Here is a 26423-nt window from a genome sequence, read left to right as displayed (position 1 = left end):
TATCCTCCTCATCTTCTGATTACCTCACCACCAGGTCACCTGGGTTTATGTAATCATGTTTATATGAAGACATTGGGGGGGGGGGGGGGGGGTTAAGGAAAAGGTTAGTACAAATGACGTGGAGACATATATGCCCCATACTCTCACATAACACAAAATGCTCAGTTTCCAACTTTGTTTTTTATTGATTGATTTCTGTATAGATACAATACAAAAATAGTAACAAGTCATTTTCACAACAAAGGGAGAAGTTGGGATATAGATATATATATATATATATATATTCTACAGGGGCAAGACTGGCAAAATAAGCCTTGTAGGGTACAATATACACAATGGAAGGACATTGACTACCCTGGTAAGGCACAACTACAATGGATATAAGCAGCATGCTTGCACAATTAACCTTCTCACTGCCTGATGTGATATTAGGCACTAGCAATGCAGTCTGTGCAGCTCTCAGAGTCCAATGCATCAGTTCTTACCAGTGTGGCTAGCTTCCCTCACCTGGCCTAGTTACTAGATCTTTGGCTGCAGTGGCAGCAAGTGCAGGGTTCAGTGCCAAAGGGGGGCAAGACTGTCACCAAGGCATAGTGGGCTGGGAAAAACAGGACCTTTAGCAATCTCATTAGTATTGTTTGCCTGGTATTGAAAGTTCTTAAAGACATGTAGATTTGGTAAATACAGAATTTTCTGTTTTGTGCTCCCGATGTGGTCACTTCAGTGCTCAGACATCTGGTTACAAGCAGGTTTCATTCTTCAAGCCTTGGGTAAGGTGGAGACACCTGCAGATCTGTAACAATGACTAAATATCCCTAAAGGAAGAGATAATGTTTATGTCAGGATACAGTTGATGTTACAATCCATACACACCGGGCAATTTTGCCCAGCATGTATGCTGACCAATGATGAGGAAGACAAAAATAAAAAAATGTTACCCATATTTGTCTGATTGTGTGACTCCAAAACATTTCCATCTGTTGGCAGCGAGTCAAACTAGTCACATATGCATAAACACAGAGGCAATCAAAAGGTAGCAGATTAGCTTTTGATTTATAGCAGGACGCTATAGAAACCCGCCCACCCCTCACTCATCTGCTGGTAATACCAGCAGATGACCAGCCAGGCCAGCAATGATGTGAGTGTGCATCAGTGCTCACTGTCAGTGACGTAGCTACATGTGGCAGACCCTGCAGCAGCTTGGGGGAGCGGTGTCTGTGGTGGGCGCCGCTGGCTGAACGACAACAAAAATAAAAAATCCAGGCTACGCTGGCTGAGCTGACAGGCAGCAGTGAGCGCTGAGCTGGTCCCACCCTGTACATATCTAATGAGCGGGGACCCAGTGCAGTGCATATTGAATGATCGGGTCTCCACCCCGTACATATGTAATGAGCGGGTCCCACTCCTTACATATGCACGGGGTGGGGACACACTCATTAAATATGCACTTGGCTGGGTCCCCAATCATTAGATATGCACAGAGCGTGACCAGCTCAGCGCTCACTGCTGCCTGGGTCGCCTGTCAGCGGTGCCCGTAGTCCATTGCCTTGCCCCATTTTGGGAGGGGGGAGAAAAATTTCTAGCTACACCACTGCTCACTGTTCATCAATGCCCCTTAAACACTTGGTGGCTTTCGAGCTGAGCCGCTTTCAGCTCATAGTCACCCAGTGCATATGGGCCTTTCGAATATAAACCAGGAAAGAGCCATTTAGCAATTGACTGTTGTAGGATATTGTAACCCAGGATTTTCAGAGCTGGTTTAACTTCAGATTAACCGCCCTGCTACAGAAAGCTATCAGGATGTGGCGGCTTGTGCTGTTGCTGCATAACGGGAGACCTAATAATGTCTGCTTGGGAGGAATGTCAGACTGGAGCGAAATAATAATTTGTGCCTTAAACAAGTGGGGGACAATACAATTTTTTTTTTTATATTTAAATATACTCTTCTGTATAGAGTACAATTTTGGAGTGTGATATAGATATAACACTCCAAAATTGCGCTCTATACAGAAGTAGTGGTCGCTACTTAGACACTTAGTTCTCTACCAGCAAGAACTAACAATTTTATCACATACCCACAATAGTGTCAGAAGCACCCTAAATACAATGTGCAATGTCCATAAAATAATTCAATAAAATATGAAAGAATATGCTTGTAGTTTGATACTTTGTGATAATTTCCTTTTTATTTTCAGAAATAATGATCAATACCCAACGTGTTTCTTTCTGGTTAGGAACTTCATCAGGGGTTATTTTTGATCTCAAAAGTATGATTGCCTTTCATAGGCTAAAAAAGGAATTTTTAATATCTTCTAGTAGATTGTACCGATAAAAGAAGTACTTCTCCCCTAGCATGACTTCATATACATATACAGTATGTTATTGTTAAACCGTATATTAGTTTGTTGTAGTCTTCACTTAAACAAATGATCCCGAATCAGGATTATATACCTCCTCCAATATGGATAAAAGCTGTAAACCTTGCATCAGAATATACTTTCAGATTTAACTACAATTTGGACATTGGTAGAACAGGAATTATTGTTCCCCTTTCTGTCTCTATAGGTGTGTACTCCTTGAAGTCCTGGATGCAAGTGAATATATATATTTTTATTTATTTACAGTTTCTTATAGCGCAGAAGATTCCGTTGCGCTTTACAATTGTAGACAGTGATAAAACGAACTGGGTAAGAGACAGACTTGGAGGTAGGAGGGCCCTGCTGCAAGCTCACAATCTATTCTACAGGATATATAAATGTGACAGGAGCTGATTGGCTGGTACTTTATTTCTCACACTGGTGTCTCACCAACTTACACTTTAAAAGTATATTTATCCATAGGCTGGTGCAGGTCTCCACTTCTATTGGTAAAAAGCTAATTAAATGAAGCATGAGTGTTTGTATTCACTAGGACATCTCAGAAGAGTTTATTGCTGTCCAGCAAAGGGTTATTGTAAACAAAAACAGTAAATTAAAATAAGGATCCACATGGGTTTTGAAGCTGCTGCAACAACTGGGCAAACCCAGGTTTGCATACCCATACCTCCCAACTTCCGTCCGGAGGAAATAGGGACACTCGCGCGGCAAAGCCGCACGAGCGCCCGAAAAGGGGGCGGGGCGTATGCAAATGAGGGCGCGGCTTATGCTAATTAGCCGCGACCTCATTTTCATACGAGAATGGACGCTGTGCGCATGCGCACAGCGTCTATCCTACTAGATTGGGGGGTCTCCCAACTGCCACCCCCCGCAGCGGGACAATGCCTGCCGCGGGTGGGACAGCGGGACAGGACCCGAAAATTGGGACTCTCCCGACGGAATCGTGACAGTTGGGAGGTATGCATACCACCCAACAGTCCCAATTAACACGGGAACGTCTCGGTTTTTGGGGACATTCCCGCGTCCGGCAGTGTCCTGCGGTGAGGGGGGGGCTGTTGGGAGTCTCCCGTCAGCTGCTGAGCAGCGGTGAATAAACACTGTGCGCATGTGCACAGCATCTATTCTCGCAGCCAGTGTGGCTGGGGGCATGGCTAGAGGTTTACAGAGCCTCTGGGCCATGCCCCACAGCAGCAAAACGGGGTCGTGGCCTCACGGGAAGACGCACGTATAGGCCACACCCCCTAATTTTCAGGCTTGCGTCGGTCTCTCTTCAGGGACCAGCAAAGTTGGGAGGTATGGGTTCAATGTTTAAAATTAAAATATACATAGAAACCACAAAATCTGCTTTTATAATTTCTTCTATATACAAAAATTAGCAACTTAAGGGCCCATACACATTATGCACTTTTGTATACTATTTAGTTCAGTAGAGTAGGGTATAATGTGTACACTTGATCAGTTGTAAGGTGCGCACTCCCGTACATCTTATGAGTCATCGGCTGATAGTCCCGCATGCAGGCTTAATGGTGAGCTATCGGGTGATGCTCTGCACATATTGTATAGTGTGAGGTTTAGGACTTAAAATCTTAAGTAACATTGTAAAAGTGCGTGTACATAAGATATCACATGGCCAAGAGAGCAAGGGAAATCTTATCCCATCGTTCTAATGTGTACATAGCTTTAGGATAAAACATGTCAGGACTATTGTGTCCTGTTTGCACGAACAGTTTCTCTAAATTACCCTGCTTTGTATAAGCTGGGTACATACCTAAAGACTCCTGTTCCATCTGTCTGGTAGGAACAAAAATCTGGCAATGTATGGGAGCAAATACAGTTAATCATTTGTTCCCATACACTGGAAATGGATAAAAATAATTTGGACACATTTGTTCAATCAAACCGCTTTAAATCATTATGCCTGAATGAAATATTTGCCTACAAATATTGGAAATTGTCATGGTCCTGTGCTCCCACACATTTCCAGATATTTGTTCTCACCAGATAGATTGGACAGATAAATCTTTAGGTGTGTACCCGTGCTGGGGAAGAGAAGCCCCCCAAAAAATTAACATTCGATAAGCTCAGGTATTTCAGGTGAAGTGGCATTATGTTGGCACTATATTAGGAAGAGATGTATGAAAATACCTTTTTGAGAAAGTAAAAAAAGAGAGAGAAGGGGGCCTTAGAGGCATCAATTGCCTTTCTTTTTTGTAACTAGTGCAGGTGATGGCAATCATACATTAAGAGGGAAGTCCAGGAACAGAGCATTTTCTCCCTTCAGGAAAGGTCAATGTTAGGAGTTATGTTATTCCTAAAGTTCCAAGAAAAAGGGCAGAACCAGGGCACAGAAATCATACAACTGCAGTTTTAATAAACTACAGAACAAAAGGCTCACACATCACTGCAATAAATGCCAATACCATATAGGTCTTTGGCTGAGCTAAATAACATTTTGATGGTATATAGTGTTACATCATTTTTGTATCATTCTAGTCCACCACAGGAATTTTGTATCAAATAATATAAATCACAAAAATTCCCAAAATCAGCACAGATTTACGCACCCACCATAGCAATGTATGGCAAACCACACATACAGATAATCACATATGTGACAATTAACACAATAAAGAATAAGTTACAAACTTACCCTCCTGAATTAAGACTCCCTACAGGCCAGAAACACTGATAATGCTAAAGCATACAAAGCCCTGCTCTCAGGCAAGTTTCCCTCTTATATCGTTGGCCACCAGTGACAACAGCTGTCTCTTTCTGAGGAGATCAGTCTCTTGTGCTCATTGATTTGCCCCAAATCACCACATGACCTATGCATGGACTTCTGGGAGATGTAGTTTGTTTAACTGATATTATATCATTTAAGACTACAAATCTCAGAAAGCCAAGTCTGGGCTAACTGCAACTAAGGGGTTGTTTCTGAGTCAGACACAGTGACCTTGTCAGACACAGTGGGACAATTTTTTTTGTCTGCGCATGCATCTGAGTTGCAGCTCACATGTGTACCCATATGTTCAGGGGTGTTCCTGGACAGTGACTGGGAGATAAGAGGGGATGGCTTTAAATATGCGCAGCATTACAGGAGCATCACTGATAATGGTTGAGCACAAAGACCTTCTATCGCTCACATAGGTGACCATAAGGGAGAAACTGCACCTACAAAAGTGCTGGTGCAAGTTTTGATGGTGCACGGATGGCATGTGAAGAGATGGTAATGCAGCATCTATCAGTCTGTGGAAAATCCCTGCAGCTTCATGTCATATTTGCCTACCCTCTTGGAATGGGCGGGAGGCTGCGGAAAATTGGGTTTGCCTCCTGGCCCCCCGGAACCCACATCTCCCCCGCTCCACCATTTAAATACTGTGATTTGTGGCTCTGAAGCCCCGTACACACGGGGGAGATATATTTCTCAGTTTCTCCTTTTCAGCAGCGACAAGAGATGGTCGCTGATGAAAGGGAACCTCTGCCGGGGAAGCAGCAGAGGTAATCAGCTGGTCGCAGGAGCAAGCTCCTGCGACCAGCGATCATAAGGGGGCTAAAAACGGGAGCGCGCACCCGGCGATTTATCGCTGGTGCGCACTCCAATCACTGGCAATATGGTCGCCAGCGACCATATTTCCAGCGATTTCAGCCCCTATCGCCCCCGTGTGTACACAGCATTAGAGGTCCATCTGAGACTCAGCTGATATATGCAAAACATCACTTTAGAAATGAATTTGGGATGGTCATTGATTAGATTAGAAATCATCAATGGTCATCACCTGATGTAACATAGTTGATGGTAGTGAACCAACTATTTTCACACCATCGATTCCACTGGCTCGCTTGACGATGTTTTTTGAGGGGGTGGCCTAAGCAGGGAGGTGTGCCCCCCCCCCCACCACCACCACCACCACCTTAGCAGCAGCAACAGCAGCACACACCTACAGCTTGTACTATTCAGGTGTGTGCTGCTGCCTGGTAGGGACAGATGGGAAGGGGGGGCAGAGAAGGGCCCCCTCGGGCCCCTCCAGCAAGCCAGGGCCTGGGTAATTAGTACCCCCCCCCCTCTCGGCGGTCCTGTCTGTGGGTGTGGTCTCTATCTCCCAGCAGAGAAAATGCATGGGATTCAGGGACCTGTATCAACAGCAGAAACCATTGGTGGTGTAACACTGATTACCACCCATAAGATGAATGTGTCAAAGTAACCTTAATTCAAACTGCTAATTTATAGAAACACTGACATCAATATTTTACTCTCTGTAACTGTGTAGTGTACAGGAAATGAAATGTGAAATTATTACCTATATATTATCTAGCTATGGGGCCTGTAACAGCCATAACTGAAGGATAACCATCAACAGACCTATCATCAATGGTCTCGGTCAGTTGTGCCTTAGGTGGTTTATATCAATGGTCATCACTGCTGGATGCAGGGTCCCAAAGGGATGCAATATTCTCTTTTATGCCACTTGGGTCTGGAGTTGATGAGCCCCCATTTTGATTTATTTTGCTTTAGAGCATGAAAGGAGTATGGGCCATTGGGTCCACCCATATAGGGTCGACGTGCATTGGGTCAACCACTGAAGGTCGACATGGCTTAGGTCAATACATGAAGTAGGTTGACATGGCTAAGGTAGACAGGATTGGAAGATCGACACAGGCATGTCAATAATGGGAAGGTCAATAGTGTACCGCGTCCCCTTAAATGGCTCCCTGCGCCGGCCATACTGCGGACACGGTGCCTTGCTATGCTCGGCACACTATTTTATTCTCCCAGCAGACAGTAGTGGATGGTAGGACATAAAATATTGCCTGTCGGCACATGTCGGCTCAGTGGTCAACCCAATACATGTTGACCTAAATAGGGTCTACCTAATGACCATTATGTGCACACCATTAAAGAGCCAGCATGTTCCAGACCATGGGCATACATACCCACAGGCATCTCTAAGTGAATTTACAGAAATCTTTTCTGTACACATGTTAATATTTCTTCATAGCTCATTTAGATATATCTGTGGGAAAGCTTTTCAAATACAAATATTTGCTTTTTTTTTCTAAAGGTTTTCATTCTGTAGACCAGTTCTTCACTTTTGCTGTTATTTACCATGCATGTAGGCCAGCTTCTATTCAGAATCTAGGGCCTTATTCTAGTTCACTCTTTCTGACAAAATCCTTCTTAGGCTGTGTACACAAGGGGAGATTTTGTCTAGTATCGCCGGCATTATGTCTAATATTGCCCGCGATGGGAGTGTGCACTGGCGATATATTGCCGGGTGCACGCTCCCCTTTCTCCCCCGTAGTGATCGCTGGTCGCAGGAACATGCTCCTGAGACCAGTTGATTCCCACTGCCGGGCTCCCCCGGCAGTTTCTTTTTCATCAGCAACCATCTCTGGTCGCTGATGCAAACGGGACACTGAGCGATATATAGTTCATCGCAAGCGATATATCGCTCAGCGATATATCCCCCCGTGTGTACGGGGTTTTAGATGGACAAAACCATATGCACTGCACGTGGGACAGATGTAACTTGTGCAGAGAGAATTAGATTTGGGTGGGGTTTTACTTCAAAGTGAGATCATCTACTGTATATTGCAGTGTAAAAATAAAGCAGTATTTACCCTGCACAGAAACAAAATTACTCACCCAAATCTAATTCTCTCTGCACATTTTACATCTGCCCCCCTGCAGTGCACATGGTTTTGTCCATCTAAGAAGGATATTGTCAGAAAGAGTGAACTAGAATAGTGTGTGAAAATAACTTAGGTGGGACCTAGTGATATATTACTTCTACGCTCTTTAATCTCTGAGCACTAGGGTCCCTATGAGCAGGCTCATATTCACCAGTAGGCCCCTGTTATTTTTTACCCCGTCCACTTTTTGAGGTGGTCGGGGACTGGCTGACACTTTATCCCCTGGTTCCCCACCAGACGGTTGCAGCACACATCCTATTTAATAATGGCATAACACAGCAGATGTGAGCAGATAGGTAGTTGTGGCAACCTGTGAATAAAAAATAAAAATAAAAAAAGGGATTTTTGGTACTCGTATCCTTTTGATCCTAGTAGGTCAGCCCCCTATTTAAATGAAGCTTCAATCATACAATCATGCAGCAGATGGATTGTATGATGGATTGTAGGACAGATTGTGAGTACATTGTGTGTCCAAAAACCACCAAGGACTGCCAGGGAGTTGAAGGGAAATTGGACACAATCATGATTGACCGGTCTTTCTGATGTATGGCCACCTTAACTCTCCCAGTCCGACAACGCCTATGAGACCCTAGTGCTCTCGAGTCTAGTGTGCATGTGTAGGTCTCCAGGAAAATGGAGCATAAGCCATTTTCCTACCGCACATGCGCATAAAAAGCTGGCAAAATTTTAACATGGAACTAGGGAGGGATAAGTATTGATAAAATGAGTGGAGGTATTGGAGGGTGGACAACTAGGGGGCCCATATACACTGTTGTGACTCAGAACCAGGCCCTAAGTGAGCCCCGGCTTAGGAATAGCTACATACTGTAACAGTACAGCAAATATAATATCATCACCTTCAGCACTCGCACCACAGGGTCCTGGAGACGGAGAAGGTTGGTTGGCAGTTGGACCAGTGTCTTGAGTCGCTCTGTAGAGAGATGAATAAGAAACAGTAGAAGTCATTGCACATAAATCACAGCGATCCTCCAATGCATGGGTCTTCAAACTGTGGCCCTCCAGATGTTATGAAACTACAAATCCCAGCATGCCTTGCCACAGTTTTAACACTCCCTTATAGCAAAACTGTGGCAAGGCATGCTGGGATTTGTAGTTTGGAGGGCCACAGTTTGAAGACCCATGCTCTAATGTGTCATTAATAAAATAATACCATTCAGGACTGGAAGAAAGATCTTTAGGCTGAAACCCAGAGTTTTCTGCATGGAATCCACCTAGTAAAATAAACAAAGACAAAGGGAAAACATTTTTGCTTAGTACTTATAGTTAAAAACAAAAATAGACAGAGATGGTAATAATTGTACGAAACAGTATTTACATAAATATACAAAAGCTACAGGAGTCGTCTGTAGTAAAAATATAAAAAAAACACCCATTGCAGGCTTCTGTGATCCTTTGCTAAATGATCATCTGTGTGGTTATCTGAGTAACCCTCAGGGCAAATTCAGGTCCCTCTGAAATGTAGTACCCAATACACACCAGCCAGGGGAGAAGCTGCAGCAAAGGCTGGTCTTTCATAGCGGACTCGGGAGTGGATGTCATTTTTTGGCAGCCCTGATTCTATGGTATTCAGCACTATGCTAAACACCTATAACATGGCAATCCCTTGCTGCGGGTATCCCTGTTACAATGTTACAGTCCAACCTGCCATAGCTTGGGTCTTATTGCAGCCTTTGCTGGAAAATCCCTAGCATAAGACTTTTAAAACTGCAATGGTCCTTGCCGATTATTATCACCAGCATGGAAACGCCAGCAGCAGATATGGCCATTCACAGATGTATTTGTGGATGCTTCTACCTCTAATTATACTGCCATTAAACATTCACTGTATTCTGTACATCAGTAGTGTCAAACTCATGGCCCTCCAGCTGTTGTGAAACTATGTGTCCCAGCAGCCCTGCCACAGTTTTAGTAATCCATTATATAAAATCTGTGGCAGGGCATGCTGGGATGTGTAGTTCCACAACAGCTGGAGGGCCATGAGTTTGACACCACTGCTGTACATGCTTTCACACCAAGTCAGGGATACCTATAGGTGTTCATAATAACTGAAGTGCACACCTTTTTTGAACAGCATACGAAATGAGTAGAAATGTCTCTGTACATCAAGCCCACAAAATATCTAATTTGACCTGGCACACTCTAGGGATGCTCATTACGATGAGTGACATTACTCTCCCATCATAATTCATGTTCACACATCGCAACCACAAATCACAAATAGTTTAAATTACCCCATATATGTAATTAAAAAAATAGAATAATGGGAAGAAATGGCTGTGTGAAATGTTAAGAATGACAAACTCACCTTTACAGGTCCCACATCAGAGTGAACCAAGTTGAGCGAGAAACTGTGGCAATATAATATATGAAGAGTCAAATGACAGGAAATTTCAGGTGTACAACATTAAGTGCATGAGAAATGGGAACATGCAGACAGAAGGTAACAGCTCTGTGGTGCTTAACATATGCACAGCTCAAAATAGATATATAAGGCTGCATACTGTAGGTGAATGCTTGGGCTGGATAAACTAGTTTATATTAAACTCTTAAGGAGCCCAAACAATGCTGCGATGCCTCGCAGCAGTGTACGGACACCCGATACCCTACGAGACACCCGGGACCTTCCCAGGCGGCAGGAACGCATGCGATCCATCACAATTTATTGTGACGGATTACATGCGTCCCTGCTCCCTGCCCGTCTCGCCGCCAGGAGGGAGGATCCAAGGTCGGGTGGTTGGACGGCCAGCGGGTCCGACCACCCCACACAGGTTTGATGCGCACGGGACCGGCTCATAATGGGGCCTTTAGGGCTTTATTTACGAAGTGGCCAATTTTGTAAGTTGCTGGTTGAAGCTGAAAATGTAAAAGTCACTCACAGTCAGTTTGTATGGCCTGATGTGCTTCTTTAGCAAGGGGGGCAAGTAGCTATTCTTAAACAAAGGCTGGCTGGCCCCAGCCCACCACAGTAGACAACAAATATCGGTACTTGTGTAGTTTCACGGCGGCATTTCCCAGCGGATCGTATGCAATTTGTATGCAAATCGCATGTGATATTTGCATACGATTTGCCAACGATTTGCATATGATTCGATATGCGATGCGATTTAGCACACCCCCACTATCCACGTTAGCCCGAAGCACGGTGAGGGGACGCGGAAAACACGTCAAGTAATCCGTGTGCGCTCCTCACGCATCAGGCTCGTTTTCCCTGTCCCCTCGCGGGGCTCGCTATGCTCGCCACGCTTCGGGCTCGGCACAGTTTATAGAATCAACTCCAAACCAACGTGGATAGTGGTGGTATGAACAGGTCGCGAGGACGTGTACTGCGGGATTCAGTATTGAATCCCGGCGGTCGGGATACCGGCGTTCAGAATCCCGACGCCGGAATCCCGACAGCCGAAATGCCGACAAGGGGGGGACGTGGATCGCCCCCCCTTGCGGGCTCGCTGCGCTCGCCACGCAGCGGGCCTGGTGCCTCGCTACGCTCGGCACACTAATTTATTCTCCCTCCAGGGGTGTCGTGGACACCCCAGGAGGGAGAATGTGTCGGGATTTCGGCTGTCGGGATTCTGAACGCCGGGATCCCGACCGCCGGGATTTTAACTGCATCCCGTACTGCGTCCCCTCACGGGGCTCTCTGCGCTTACCACGCTTCGGGCTGACTGGATAGTGGGGGTGTGCTAAATCGCACCGTGGATGGAATCGTATGCAAATCATATGCAAATTGCATGCAATATTTGCATACGGTTTGCATACAAAGCGATCCGCAGGGAAGTGCCGCTGTGAAACTACACAAGTACCCAAATATATGCTGACATACTGTGGGTAACGCAGGGCAGATAAAGAAATGTAGCTTGATTCATTTGATTTGCAAACTAATCTGTACTAATCTTTAGGCCATCAAGCCTAAAAGCAATTTTATACATGCAGTGGGGAGTTGGAGAGTAGAAGTGATGGTTATAATGGAAGGAAAAGGAATAGTTATACGGACTCACTTTTGTACAGATAATGTTGCTCCCATTGTCTCTTCAGCCAATACTACATTAACCTCCATCTGGGCTTCCTGTGCAACAAAGATTGGTTCACGTGAGGTATCTTGTACTAGTTACCAAGCTGATTAGACAGACAGTTCTGTCCTCTCCCATGGATACAATAGGCATGATGTGGAGAGTATCTTGTGTGACTTTGCAGTGGACATGCACAGTTGTTTGGAAGCAATGACCCATAGGACTGAATGCCTGTTATGAGGTAAATCTCAGAATCCCCCCCCCCCCCTCCCGGTATAATACCATGATTCACTCCACAAGTTACTCACCACCCCTCAGCTCCTGGGACCACCAATGTGCAAGGAGGCCACAGAGCTGCTGAAGGCCAGGGATGGCACTTTGAATCCATCCCCGTTCACAGGCGTGTTCTACTTGGTGGAGGGGACGCGGCCCTGCTGACATAACTATTGTGAGCAGTACAGCCCCGCTGGCATCATAATAGAGGAGTACCAGGCTGCTGCTGTCACTGATGGAGACGTGCCCGGCACCTTCAAAGCTGCTGGGCTTCCCCCCAAGTTCCCCGCTTAATATGAATAGATGCCAAGTGCATGGCATCTATTTACACAGTGCAGAGACAGGGTGTTTTAGCTGGGTGCTACTAAAGGGACAGGGCGCTTTAGATGTCACCCCCCAGTGACGGCAGGCAGGGGGACTCCCAAATGCCCCCCACCACCACCGAGGGACACCAAGTGGTATGTAGGACCATCCCAAAGAAACAGGATAGTCCCACAAAAATCAGGACAGTTGGGAGGTATGTGTACTTAATATTTGCAGCAATCCCCCTAAAAAAATTGTGTTTTCAGGGAAACAGCTGCAAATATTGTTTAATAAAAAATAGGCCCATAAGTCAATTTACTGTATTTCCAATTGCCAACTTCACAGTTAGTTAAACCACAAAAGATGATTATTTTGTTGCAGTTGGTAATTTGGCTTCTGCATACTCACAGCTTGTATCTGGATAATGGAGATCAGTGGTCGGTCAGGATACATGACAAAGACCTCAATGTCCGCAGACGCTTGAACGGTTAAGGAATCAGGCTGGCAGTTCACAGTTGGGGCTGACCGGGCAGACACCTGGAGGAGTATTGGTGGTGAGTCTGGAAAGCGACTGGGGAGCTGGAGAGGAAAATAATGGAAAGACACAATAACACTTTAAATTGTTATCTGGTAACACTCCGCACTCACACGGTACATTTTAATACACAGTCTCTGGGCTCACAAAATATTTTCTTACCTCTGGCACAAAGACTCCTAAACTTTTTGTGTTTAGACGCACGGGCGACTGCTTGGGGATCTAAAACAAGCATCACGTTAGTTCAGTCACATTAGCAGAGCCAAATGTACACAAGTCACACACCCTTTACTTTAGTCTCATCTATGACTACAGTGTTACATTTCAGACACAGGACGTGATGTACTAAGGCAGTAATGCTGTAAAAACCATATTTTCGTGGGTGTTAGCACATATGCAACTAGTATCGGCACAATGGTTGGCGTAATGTATCACAAGTGGTTGGTACGTCCCACCACATGTGATAGGCGTCTTTTCCATCATTTCCCTGCACACTATACATTCTTATCACACTGGGTCTGATACATATGTGGTTGGCTGGTACTTTGTGCATGCGCTGGGCATGTGCCTGTGCAGTACCGGTCCTTTGTCCTTGGACACACCAAAAACAGTGGTTTGCCAAGGAGCTCTTTTTAGCACTTCGGCAGATGGCTTGCACGTCTTGGATGGATTGTTAATTAAAAGTGGCCCTGGAAAAATTTCTAGATGAGGCCTCATGTGGACGGCACCGAATAACATGTTGACGGAGCCAACACCAATATAGGCGGGATTAATACATCCACATTTCACCTCCACATTTCACATAATACCCCCCTCCCTCCCACTGAGTCTAAATACAGACCACAATCAAGCAGATAAACAACTCAAAGTCCCTTAAATATTACAAATATCCCCACCGCTCCCCCAGTGAAGCACAGAAACACCCTAGAATCTGTATCACCCCCAGATTGCACCCACTCTTGTCCCTTTAACAGATTTCACAGCGGATATAGATGGCTACCTGCCTTAGTTAAGTATTTGATGTACTCTGGTACTCTGCTATGTGAACTGGCAGAGTTAGTTTGTGCGGGAGACAGGAGGGGGACGGGGCCAGTACTATGGGCAGGGCCACATCTTTAAGTACTACAATTATCTAGCTGTTTTTATAGTCATGTCATGTATCAAGCAATTTTCTCCCTTGTGGTAGAAACACAATATTTGTGAGTTCTATCCAGCTATGCCCAAATATCTAATCTCACCATATCATCTGTGATATTAGTCTTCAAAAACCCAGCTTTATAGTGCACAAATCCTGCAGAGTTTGCTGAGAATTCGGACAGAGCCAGTAGTAGCATATGGGAGTCAAGATCCGGCAGGAGAAGTTTTTCTGGAGCATAAGGCACATCCCAGCGTTGCAATCGACCAACAAACTGTCCCTAAAGTAATATCAAAGGAAAGTTATCCTGACTATCTCTCTGTGTACAGTCTCCTAATGCCACCACAGCTGTCCCTACCTTTATAAGGAGGTCAAGACGCTTCTCTGTAATCAGAGGGGGACCAGTCAAAGGGAACTCCAAAGAGGAAACAGAATCCACAGACCAGGAAACTGCAGGATCACAAAATACAGTAATATCACATGCATGTTAACTACCGGGACTATGGGGTATATGTACGGATTCAGTATTGAATCCCGGCGGTCGGGATCCCGGCGTTCAGAATCCCGACGCCGGAATCCCGACAGCCGAAATGCCGACAAGGGGGGTACGTGGATCGCCCCCCCTTGCGGGCTCGCTGCGCTCGCCACGCAGCGGGCCCGGTGCCTCGCTACGCTCGGCACGCTAATTTATTCTCCCTCCAGAGGTGTCGTGGACACCCCAGGAGGGAGAATGTGTCTGCATTTTGGCGGTCGGGATTCCGGCGTCGGGATTCTGAACGCCGGGATCCCGACCGCCGGGATTTTAACTGCATACCATATGTACTAAGCCAAACAGTCCGAACCAACCGACCCCTAACTGGCATTTAGGAGCTGATCGGCAAGTATTTTATCTATCTCTACCTTGTCTCTCTCCAATGCCTAATCTGTTTTGGCTTGGTATTTTAATCTGTGATCATTTTGGCAAGATTTCTTGAGGGATGGCTAATTTTGGGCCAACTAAGAAAAATATGGTGGCATTTTTCTTTTTTTGCCATTCTAATGAAATAATATTAAAGTGGCAGGTATCAAACTACCCATGTGGTCCAAAAAAAAAAGAAGTTAATATATAGACCACTTTGCCCCTTATGGCCAAATTATAAATGTGGGTTTGCTGCTATTTCTCTGTTGGTAGCTAGACTCATATTTACCTACCCTCCCTGAAGTTGTGGGAGACTCACGATTTTACAGGTACTCCCCTGCAGTCCCAGAAGGGTAGGCATGCCTCCCGCATCCCATCTACTTACTAGTAAAGTAGGCAGGATATGGGAAAAAGCACTGCAATCGCAGGCACTACATGGAGGAGGCGGAGCTTGATTATGCAAATGATATTATTTAACCACACACCTTGCCCACTCCTCTGTATTTTTACTTTCTCCTTTGAGAGGAGACAGTATTAGTAGGCAGGTATTTAGCTACTCTAGTGTAATATTGCCTCGCATCCTCCATTGTCAGTGCCCCTTAAAGCTGACCTGTAAAGTGCCAGTCAAGTGATTTTCAGATGTGATATATTACTGTTATAATACTGTTTTGTTAACAAGCGTAATGGAATATGCTAGAGATACATAATTTAATGCTAATTAATGAATATAGAAAAACATCCCGGCAGGTGTGGCCACCCACCACCACTCAGGCCCACAATTTCCCTCTTTGTCTCTACAGAATGTAGTCAGAGAACCCTCAGCGCACCAACATGTGTTTTATTGGATATGCAGTCTTCTCACCATAGCACCTCACCTGCTTTATATGACTATAGTATATATACTGTGTATTCTCCATGGGTTAAATCAAATAGAGGAATGGTGAAAGGATTTACCTGGTAAACTGTTAAGTAATTCCTCCATTTGTTTCACTGAATTTTGAAACTGAGGACAAATCTACAGAAAGATAAAAAAAACACATGAGGTTGTTATAATTCTCACTTCCTTTTAAAACCCTGTTGCTATAAGTGTCCAGTTCTGTACATACCTCATTATTTAATGCGTTGTATAACGGTCCCATGATTGCACTTTTAAACATGCTGAAGATCCATCTGTGAGTGTAAAATAGATCTTTGAAAACAAGTAATGTTACTACTTTACATATATAAAAGAGGTAGTTTAGAACGGTTAGCATTACTGCCTCACAGCACCGAGGTCATGGGTTCAATTTCTACCATGCCCCTAATTGTGAGGCGTTTGTATATTCTCCCCGTGCCTATGCAGGTGTCCTACTGGTACTCTAGTTCCCTCCCACATTCCAAAAATATACTTGTAGCTTAGGTTAACTAGCTCCTTACAAAAACAACTGGGGCAGACTTAACAATTTGTTATATTCTTGTTATAAATCAATGCATATGTTAAATGGTGCTCCAGTCAATGAGCTCAAAGGCAATCTCTGGATCTTGCATTCCAAGAACTCCCACAGTACCAAAACCCGTCGGTTCAGGGTGCAAGACCACTCCCCTAACCGACAAGGTTACTATACCCCTACCCTCAAGGCCACCCTCTCTTTTCCTGGTGCGGGGTTTATCCGCACAGAATGCAGACACAGACCACTGTGCGTCAAAATAGTTAGGGATGCTGCTGCAAATATATTTCATCATACCCATCCCAGCTGGCACTAATGGACCAAACAAACCCAGATTATACTAATGTATTTCCCTATATTCACTGCATAAAACTAGCTGAATTACAAAGCAGAGAGTTTGAGGTATCAATGTCTTCCTTTCCTGTCCATTCACCGTAGAGGCTTGTCAATTCACCATAGGCTTCTGAGAGATCTAGAGGCATATGATAAGGTACTGAAGGGTGTTCTTTTGTCTCCTTCAGCTTTCCACCAATCCTGTTTTCACTGGTGTAATCTGTCTTTAGGAGACTATCAGAAAATACTACTATACCCACATGTTTTGTTATGTAAAATCTCTATGTAATAGAAGCAATTATACAAATAGCTACTCACCCAGATCCACCATGGAACTCAAGATCCACGTGTCCGACATGGGAGCTGCAACCTGCATTCCATACCGCGCCATGTCCAGTGTCATCACAGGTAATACCAAGAACTCCAGCTAGAGATAACCCTTGAACCCTCAATTCTAGCCAGGAACTTCCTGAGCTATTTAGAGAGTACAGGAGGATGAGACCACAGCCATATCTAAATTTGATTAACTATAGTATTTCAGTTATTACACTTTGCAAATTATATATATTTAAACTTCTTGCTAACAAAATGCTTTATGGCTTCTCACCCCCCATAAAATATTTGACCCATGATCGCAAATACAGTATATATAAAACATTCCAGCTTCTGCCATAACGCCCAGTAATTCTCAGACACCAGTGGTGACTCCTATCCCACATCTCTCAGGCACTTACAAGAGAACTGTTTTTACATGAAGAAGTCCAGTAACCAAAATCTGCCCATTGTCAACTGAAATTGTGACACCAGTGTCCGGGGTAAAAGAGACATTTGAATGGGAGATGTCCAAGTTCTTTATCTGTAACCTAAAGCAAAAAAACAGCATTTAGACAAAGTATATTCACTTATTGTGTACAAAATATACCTGAATAAAAATGTTTATATGGTACAAGATTAGTGATGGCACAAAATGGCACCATCGATGCCACAAGAATATGGTTAAATCTACTAGATGGATCTTTAGAAGAAGAAGTTAATAATGACACCATACATTCCACCATGTACATATAACTGGTGGCAAATGATCCTGTCCGATCACTTTGCACAATCTACCGGAAACTGGGAATTGGAAACCACTTTAGGGAATGGAGACGACTATTTATGTCTACAAAAAAGATTGTTTATCTGTGTTGTTCGCGACTCTTTTATTTTGTATTTTCTCCACAACTTACCGTGAGACATCATAATATATGGGACCTAAAACAGCAACAGAGATAGAACCTTTGACATCGGGGATTTTAACAGTTGACAGTCTCTTCTGCATTTCCTCTAACCCTACCTGCCAACCTAGGGAGGAAAAGTATATGTTAGTGCGATAACCATCAATATAGATATATAATTATTCTCCCCCATGATGAGACCCAATAGTGCACAATACATAACTCCATAAACTAATCTCATCAGACATTTAAATAAATAAAAAAAATCCAATACCATAGGTTCCCAAACCGTGTGCCGTGTCATCCTGGGGTACCTTGGGACAATTGCAGGGGTGCCCTGGGATGGTGGTCCAGGAACAATTCAAATTATTTGTGGCTAAAGTAATAAGCAAAACTATTGTTCATGGCTTCCCATAAAAAAAACATGTGGACAATCAGAAACAAATCCTGTCTCTCATCACTTAACTGATCTTAAGGAAGACATATAAACCCAATTTTAATTCATTTTTTCTAAAGTTCCCAATAACAAACTTTTGACTCATGGGTGCTGTGAATTTTTTTTTTTGATAGTTAGGGTGCTATGAGTCAAAAAAGGGAATTTGGGCTCCTTGTAGGTTGCCTGTCCACAGTGCAACCCCAAATGCAACTAGCATGGAGTGCAGCATTGGAGAAGCCTGTAAATTGCTCTTTAGGCAAAATAATAATAATAATTAGACCATCTCTATACAAGGCAGCTTGAAGGCACACACTGTTAGGGAGAAAGAGGTCCAGCAGGGTATTCACAGGAGGTAAAGTAACCAAGGTACTAGACCAGGCATGTCCAAAGTCAGGCCCAGGGGACAAATGCGGCCCGTGCTGTCATTTCAAGCGGCCCGCAGCCTCCAGCTGGCAGCAGGCAGAGCATCAGATGTGGGAAGCACAGCACAGGACACTAAAAGTTGGGCCCCGTCCTCCATCTCCTGTCCTTGCAGTGCCTGCTTTGCCTCTCCTTCCTCTGGCTCACACAAGGGGCTGGGAAACATACAGAGAAGAGAGGGGGCACAGTGGGGGACATACAGTAAAGGAGGGTCAGGCTGGGGGACATACAGTGAATGGAGGCAGTGATGGCCATTCAGAGAAGGGGGAGCAGGGGCAGGCTGGGGGACATACAGTGAATGGGGGTAGAGTGGGTTACATAGTAAATGGGGGTCATAAAGTGAATGGGAGTTATACAGTGAAGGAGGGTCAGGCTTGGGGACATACAATGAATGGAGGCACTGATGGACATTAAGAGAAGGGGGCAGGCTGGGGAATAGAGTGAATGGGTGCAGAGTGGGGAACATACAGTGAATTGGGGACATACAGTGAAGGCGGATCAGGCTGGGGGACATACAGTGAATGGGGGCAGTCTGCGGGAAATTCAGTGAAGGGGCAGGCTGGAGGACATAGAGTAAATGGGGGCAGAGTGGGGTACATAGTGAATGGGGGTCATACAGTTAATGGGAGTCATACAGTTAAGGAGGGTCAGGCTTGGGGACATACAATGAATGGAGGCACTGATGGACAATAAGGGAAGGGGGGCAGGCTGGGGGACAGAGTGAATGGGTGCAGAGTGGGGAACATACAGTGAATGGCGGACATACAGTAAAGGAGGGGCAGGCTGTGGGACATACAGTGAATGTATTTACACTTCACCAAATCTGGCCCTCGTCGCAAAAAGTTTGGACACCCCTGTATTAGACTGTAGCAGCCAGGCAGTCAATTACAAATGCAAATATTCTGGCATGTGCTGTGGGATGGAAGGGTTTAAGTAGGGGGAGTAGTACACTGGTCTGATGGAGAGACATACCTCCCTAGGTTATTTGGATGGGCTCCACAAACATGGTGGTTATTAGTGACCAAACAGGAGGAAGCACCAGCAAGAGGATGATGCTCAGAGGATGCCGCAGGAGCAGAGACCATCTGGATCTGGCATGGCTGGAACCAAGGGGAATGGTTAAAGAATACAGGCCATGCCCCCAATGCCAGCAGCCAGCCTAAACAATCACAGTTACCTGAAGTGAGTGACATAATAATTCTAGTAATGTGCACTCTATCTTGCTATTTGGCACATGGACAGCAGTTAGCATTGGCTCCAGGTTGTACCAGCTCTGAGCCAAAACTCCTACATATTGTCACAAATATAAAGCCAGTTAGTTTGCAGAGTTAAGGCCTAATTCAGAGTAGAAAATGACAATGTGTGCATGAGCGCCAGTGCGAGCACTTAAACTTCAGTTGCATTGTGAAAAAAGGCAACATTTTGAGACACACGGTATTAGAAATGTACTGGGAATGTGTTGGGTGTTCCTGCGTGGAAGGTGGCTATTCCATTGCACAAAGATGGTCCGTCTTATGGGCATGTTAAGGGAATGTTACTGGAATGTTGCTGAACTGGTTGCAAACTCAGGCACAAATATTGGTCAGTAGCTATAACATTGTGCCACCACCAACCTGATCCAATTTGTCTTACACACAGGGCCTCATTCATGACTGAATGGAAACATTAAAATTAAACAGCTGTAAGGAAGCAGCTTTGAAATACCGTCTACTCAAAATTTGAATGCAGCAGAAGGTTTTGGTAAGCGACAGATGCCTCCTAATGGGTGTGGTATGGGTCTCCAACAGTGGGGATCCCGACTGCTGGTGCTCTGACAGGGGGGCGAGTGCAAAGAAGCCCCTTGCGGGCTCACTGCGCCGCCACGCAGTGGGCCTGGTGGCTCTCTATGCTCACCACAGGTTCTATTCTCCCTCTATGGGAGTCGTGGACCCCCACGAGGGAGGACAGCCCCTGTGAGTCGACATCCCCCCTGTCGGAAGCACCGACAGTCGGGACTCCGACGTTGGGATACGGTCTGTCCGGATCCCTACTGTCGGAGCGTCATCCGGTACCCCTCCTGATCGCACTAGAGAGTATCTGAGGGCAGCATCTAAGTACACAGCCTCAGATCACACGGCCACCACCCTCGCCGAGTCTTTACACACACACTGCCTGACCTGCAACAATTATTTTTTTTGGACTTCGCTAAAATTGTTATTCTTTGCTTCCATATGGGATAGGCCAATGGTTTACATATGTAAACCTTCCTCGAGAACAGCAGTACATAATAGTGAAAACTGCGCAAAAATCCATCAGGCTGTTTTCGAGCTTAGCGCGGTCAGACAGACAGATGAGCTTTGGGGACTTTCTTTTATACTATGTAAGGATATGAATGATAATGATATAGTTCAGTATGTATGCGCTATTATCATATTGCCTGGGAGTGCTGACAATATTGATAATGATATCACTCACATACCAGTGAATTGTCTAGTGTGTGGGGCATTACCAGTGTCGTGACTTAGGGTGAGGCAGGTGAGGCGAAGCCCTTCCTGTCATACTATCATATATGCCGGAGTTTTGAGTTTATAAAGTATTTAAAAATACAAAGAATTCATAAACAAAATCTTATTTTTATTATTTTATCATCTAATCATTTTTATAGTCCAAACTCTGGAGTAAATAGTCTAGTGAGGCAGTTTATGCTGCGGCACCTGTGTATAATGCCCACATGTACCCCAGGGTTCATAAATTGTATGCAAATCTGGCTCTGGCACTTGCCAGGGACTCATTTACCTCACCGCACGCCCCTGGGCATTACCTAACATTAATTTCATCTGCCGTGATCACCTGACACCAATTCTTATCCAGCATAGATCATCGCACTCACTTACCATATTGTAATCCTTTCAGGGTCACTCTCACTTTAACTCCAGGGTCATCATTTTTGGCTTCAGAAAAGATAAAACCGAAAGTGAGAAAGATCAGACTCAGCTTCATGTCTGGAACACAGGTTCTTGGAGTAATGGAACTGTACGGAGGCAAGAAAGGAAGTAAAAATGTACATGAATAATGTTGGGAAGATATACTGTAATCAGTATAGCCATAGTTCCCAACCTTTTCCATCACCATGGGGGCATGGCCAGCACTCTGTGAACTGCTGGCATGCCTCCAGTCCCTGTGTTCCCTCACCATGGGTGCAGCGTCTATTCACCGTTGTCATGCCCCCAGTCCTTGTGTGCCACTACCATACACACAGCATCTATTAACCACTGCTCCGCTGAGCCATGTAGGGAGTGACAGGGGGTCTCGCAACTGCCCCCCACAGGATACTGTTGCCCACAGGTGGTACAGCACCTGTACCACACATCCAGAGAACCAATGGATGGTCACTGGCACTGTACCCCATACACAGTTGAAAAAAGTCCACAAAGATGGGCATCACTTTCAGGTAAGAAATCCTTGGCGTTCACTGATCTTCTAGCCTGGTCGGTAGATGCAAACATTGGTGACTGACCTTAGGTCAAAGCCCTATATGCATATAGGGGGTTCTTTGTAGGGTGATATCTTCTATATCCACCCTGGGACCAGTTCCAGTGCGTGCATGCAACCTCACTCCTCACCAGAGGCGTAACTCTGGGAGGCAATGGAGTCATCTGCCACCGGGCTCCTGCTCCCAAGGGGGCACCTCTCCTCCACTGCAAATTAATTTAAATCAGTTAATTGAAAGCCTTAAATATCACTTCTATGGCTGACTTCCCCTCCTAGTAGGACCATAGACATCACACTCTCTTTATTTTAAACATAACATACATACATAATTACACACATGCATACATATATTTATATAAGGTGCTGTGTGTGTTTGGTTGGGGGGGGGGAAACACCAATATTTATCTTGCCTCCGGGCAACTGGGGCGAACTTACGCCACTGCTCCTCACAGAAAGGACCTTACTGACCTGTTCACTGTGCCCTATGTGCACATACAGGTTACTTTGTTCTTCTATATAATATATACTGTACATCTGTCAGTTTCCCATCTGGCTCTGGATCCCTGCAACAGAATCTCTTATATATACAACTCACTAAGGAACAATCCCCTATGTTCACTGCAAGGTATCTTTGGTTCTTCCTTCCCTTAGGATATAGGTGAAGAAAAACACTGCGATGCACTGCTCCACATGAAAAGATTTTAATGGGCAAAAATCCATACACATTAAAAAGTCCAATGTTAAAAACAAGAATAAAAAGGGTGAGGCACACCACCTGTTCCTGGAGAGCTTCAGGGACCCCCTTATCCGGATAGCGGAACTCCAAAGAGTACAGCTTGAGATGGATATCAGCAAAAACTCCACATGATTGGTCAGGTGGGTCCAACATCAAACAGTACCAACGCGTTTCGGGCTACTATGAGCCCTTTTTTAAGGTGTAAAACATGAACTCACCAGCTCAGGTATTTATACTTGTAGGAGACAGTCACCAGTGTTTGCATCTACAGACCAGACTAGATCAGTGAACGTCAAGGATTTCTTACCTTAAAAGTGGTGCCCATCTTTGTGGACTTTTTTCATTTGTGTATGGGGTACAGCGCCAGTAACCATCCTTTTTTTCAAGTAACAGGTCATGTTTTGTGGATTTCTTTAATATTTAAGGTACTTGTATACTATCACGGCTCCCACGATGGGCATCGCACAGGGAAAAATCGCATCGCATGCGATGCGATCGCATGCAATGTCATTTTTCACAGAAATCATGGACATGTGTTCAAATCATGTAGAATGCACCCCAAATGTCATTTTTTACACTGTATCACCCTCACTATCAACGCCAACCCGAAGCGTGGCGAGAGCAGCGAGCCCACGAGGGGCGGCGGTACACGTCCTACGACCCTTTGATACCCCCACTATCCACGTCGGCGTGGTGTTGAGAATAGAAAGTGTGGCGAGCGCAGCGAGCCACTGAGCCCGAAGCACGGCGAGCGCAGCGAGCCCTGCGAGGGGACGCGGATACCTGTGAAGCCCGCGAGGGGACACGGATAGCTGTGAAGGTATCCGCGTGCTCTCGCCACACTTTCTATTCTCAACTCCACGCGACGTGGATAGTGGGGGTATGAAAAGGTCGTAGGACGCGTACCGTCGCCCCTCGCGGGCTCGCTGCGCTTGCCACGCTTCGGGTGTGCGTTGATAGTGGGGGTGATACAGTATGAAAAATGACATTTGGGGTGCATTTTACATGATTTGAACACATGATTTCTGTGAAAAATGACATTGCATGCGATGCGATCGCATGCGATCACATGCAAATTTTTCACAAATACGTAAAAACCCGGTAAAATCGCATGCCATCGCATGCCATTACATATAGCATGCGATGGGAGCCGTGATAGTATACAAGTACCATATTTAACACCTGAATTAATATATTGTGCTAGGTCGATAGTTATCCAAAATGCTTCCACAGACAAAGATCCTGCAAACACGACCTGTTAGGAAACACTGAGGGCTTCAAATGAGAAAAACTAGGGAAGAGTAAAAGTGCTTGTAATAACGAAGGAATTAGGAGAGTGGGTGTATAACTGACCTTGTAAAGACAATTACTGTATTTATCCTTACACCAATCTTGTATGGAGGCAATTATTATGCTTACAACAATGCTTCTGGTTATCAGTCAAGGCTAAACAGGCTACACACATGACAGAATGGAATAAGTCACCCGTACATTGTGTGAGAAAATTAACTAATAAAGTCCAGTAATTCAGTAAAGCACATCACTATGGTGACTATAAAAGTTCCACTTTGGGACTATGTAAAAACCAGACCCGGACTAAACCCCAGACCGCCGGACCGCACATCAAAATCTGCAGTCCGGGGCTTGTAGTGTCCGGTCCGGGGGGTGTCCCATCCGGGGGGTGTCTTGTCTGGGGGGGTTCCTGTGATAGCTATCATCAGGGACATGGGGAAGTGGAGATTGCAGCCTTCCCGTGTGGTCCGGACCGTCCGGTTTTTGCTACATGCCCGGACCATACAGGGAGGCTTTATTCTCCACCTCCTCCTCCCCCTGGTGACAGGTGTGACAGGCAGCCCCGAACACCGTAAAGGACACCCCCGGACAGGACACCGCCCGGACCGGACGCTACAAGCTCCGGACTACAGATTTTGGTGTCCGGTCCGGCTGTCCAGGGGTCTTTTCCTGGTCTGGTTTTTACCCATACCCTTCACAAAGTCATACCGCTTTCACGCTGCCAAAACTTTTTTTAAAAACTGTATTTTTAAACGGTATTGAAAACGGGTCTGAGCCTTCATATTGCAGTAGATTACCGTTTTAAATACCGTTTAAGTCAGGGTTGCCGACCCTCCCGGAATTTCCGGGAGTCTCCCGAAAATCGGGTCCCCCTCCCGGCCCCCCGGAAGGGTGGGCAACCCTCCCGGATTCAGGGGGGACCCCCGCTGACCCTCGGATCGCGGCATTAAAATGCCGCAATCCTCGGGTCTCAGAGGAGGGGGCGGAGCTAAAACGGCAAAATCGCGTCATTTAGCCCCGCCCCCTCCACGGAGATCCGTGAATTAGCTGCTTTACCAGCATGGGGCGGGGCTTAGTGATGTCACTCGCAAGCCCCGCCCCCTGAGTGTCTGCTGAATCTCTCCTCTCCGGGCTTCTCCCAGAGAGGAGAATCTCAAAGTCGGCAACCCTGGTTTAAGTACCGTTCCCATCAGTCAACCCGTTTAATCCCCTGAAGACGTTTTAAGGCAGAATGCAGGGGATTTTTACTAAATACCGTTTCAGAGCTATTCTCACTGCATAAAAAACGGCTCTGAAACGTGTAGGACTCTGCTTTTTAAACGTTGTGAAACACCGGTTATCTTTAACCGTTAAATCAACTCTGGCACTTTCCCATTGCAGCCTTAAACGTTTTAAAGTGGGAAAACAACGGCAATATACCGTTTAACAAGTGCAGTGTGAAAGGGGTATCAGTATCACATGTCCTCTTGTGCTAGGAATTGTGGTAATCTGGCAACTTTAAGAACAGTATGTTTTCCCTGAATATAGTTTTCTTCAATATATACCAAACCTCCTCCTGTCACCTTATATTCCATTCCTCATGTGATCCAACCAGTTTTTAACACTTACACAATTATAGTAATTATAGTGAAAGACGAGAACTAGTCACAACACAGACACCATGAAGGAGTTAAACTGACTCTAGGAGTTATCAATAAATGACATTATTTACCTGATTGCGGAGCTGTCTGCCAACCATTCGCTTATCAGTCTCTCTTTGCATCCAAAAGTAGTTATCACAGTATTTGTATCTCACTTTACAGCATAGCACAGCAAAATAACCTAGTATGAGTGAAACTGGGTAACGTATACT

General features: G+C 45.2%; 2 protein-coding genes across 2 annotated transcripts in view; both read right to left on the bottom strand.

The window, feature by feature from the left end:
- Positions 1-5088, bottom strand: part of COX4I2 (cytochrome c oxidase subunit 4I2) — a 31470-nt gene extending 26382 nt beyond the window's left edge. Inside the window, exon 1 of the mRNA XM_083146609.1 lies at positions 5026-5088. The gene's annotated coding sequence lies outside the window, so the exon portion shown is untranslated. The remainder of the gene's footprint in view (positions 1-5025) is intronic.
- LOC146007879 (bactericidal permeability-increasing protein-like) lies at positions 162-26423 on the bottom strand. The gene is made up of 16 exons (XM_083146607.1): positions 26283-26423; positions 21945-22081; positions 18228-18342; positions 17733-17861; positions 17317-17472; positions 16345-16408; positions 16193-16253; positions 14699-14790; positions 14444-14620; positions 13368-13427; positions 13079-13249; positions 12083-12150; positions 10393-10435; positions 9238-9298; positions 8924-8997; positions 162-815 (listed from the first exon to the last, which is right to left on the bottom strand). The coding sequence occupies exons 2-16, from the start codon at positions 22048-22050 to the stop codon at positions 753-755; spliced, it is 1440 nt and encodes a 479-aa protein (XP_083002733.1). The 5' UTR covers positions 22051-22081; positions 26283-26423; the 3' UTR covers positions 162-752.

Source organism: Crinia signifera, chromosome 6 (assembly GCF_055691185.1).
Source record: "Crinia signifera chromosome 6, ASM5569118v1, whole genome shotgun sequence".
NCBI classification, from domain to species: Eukaryota; Metazoa; Chordata; class Amphibia; order Anura; family Myobatrachidae; genus Crinia; species Crinia signifera.
Note: the sequence above shows the minus strand (reverse complement) of the source record. Positions and strands in the feature narration are given on the sequence as shown.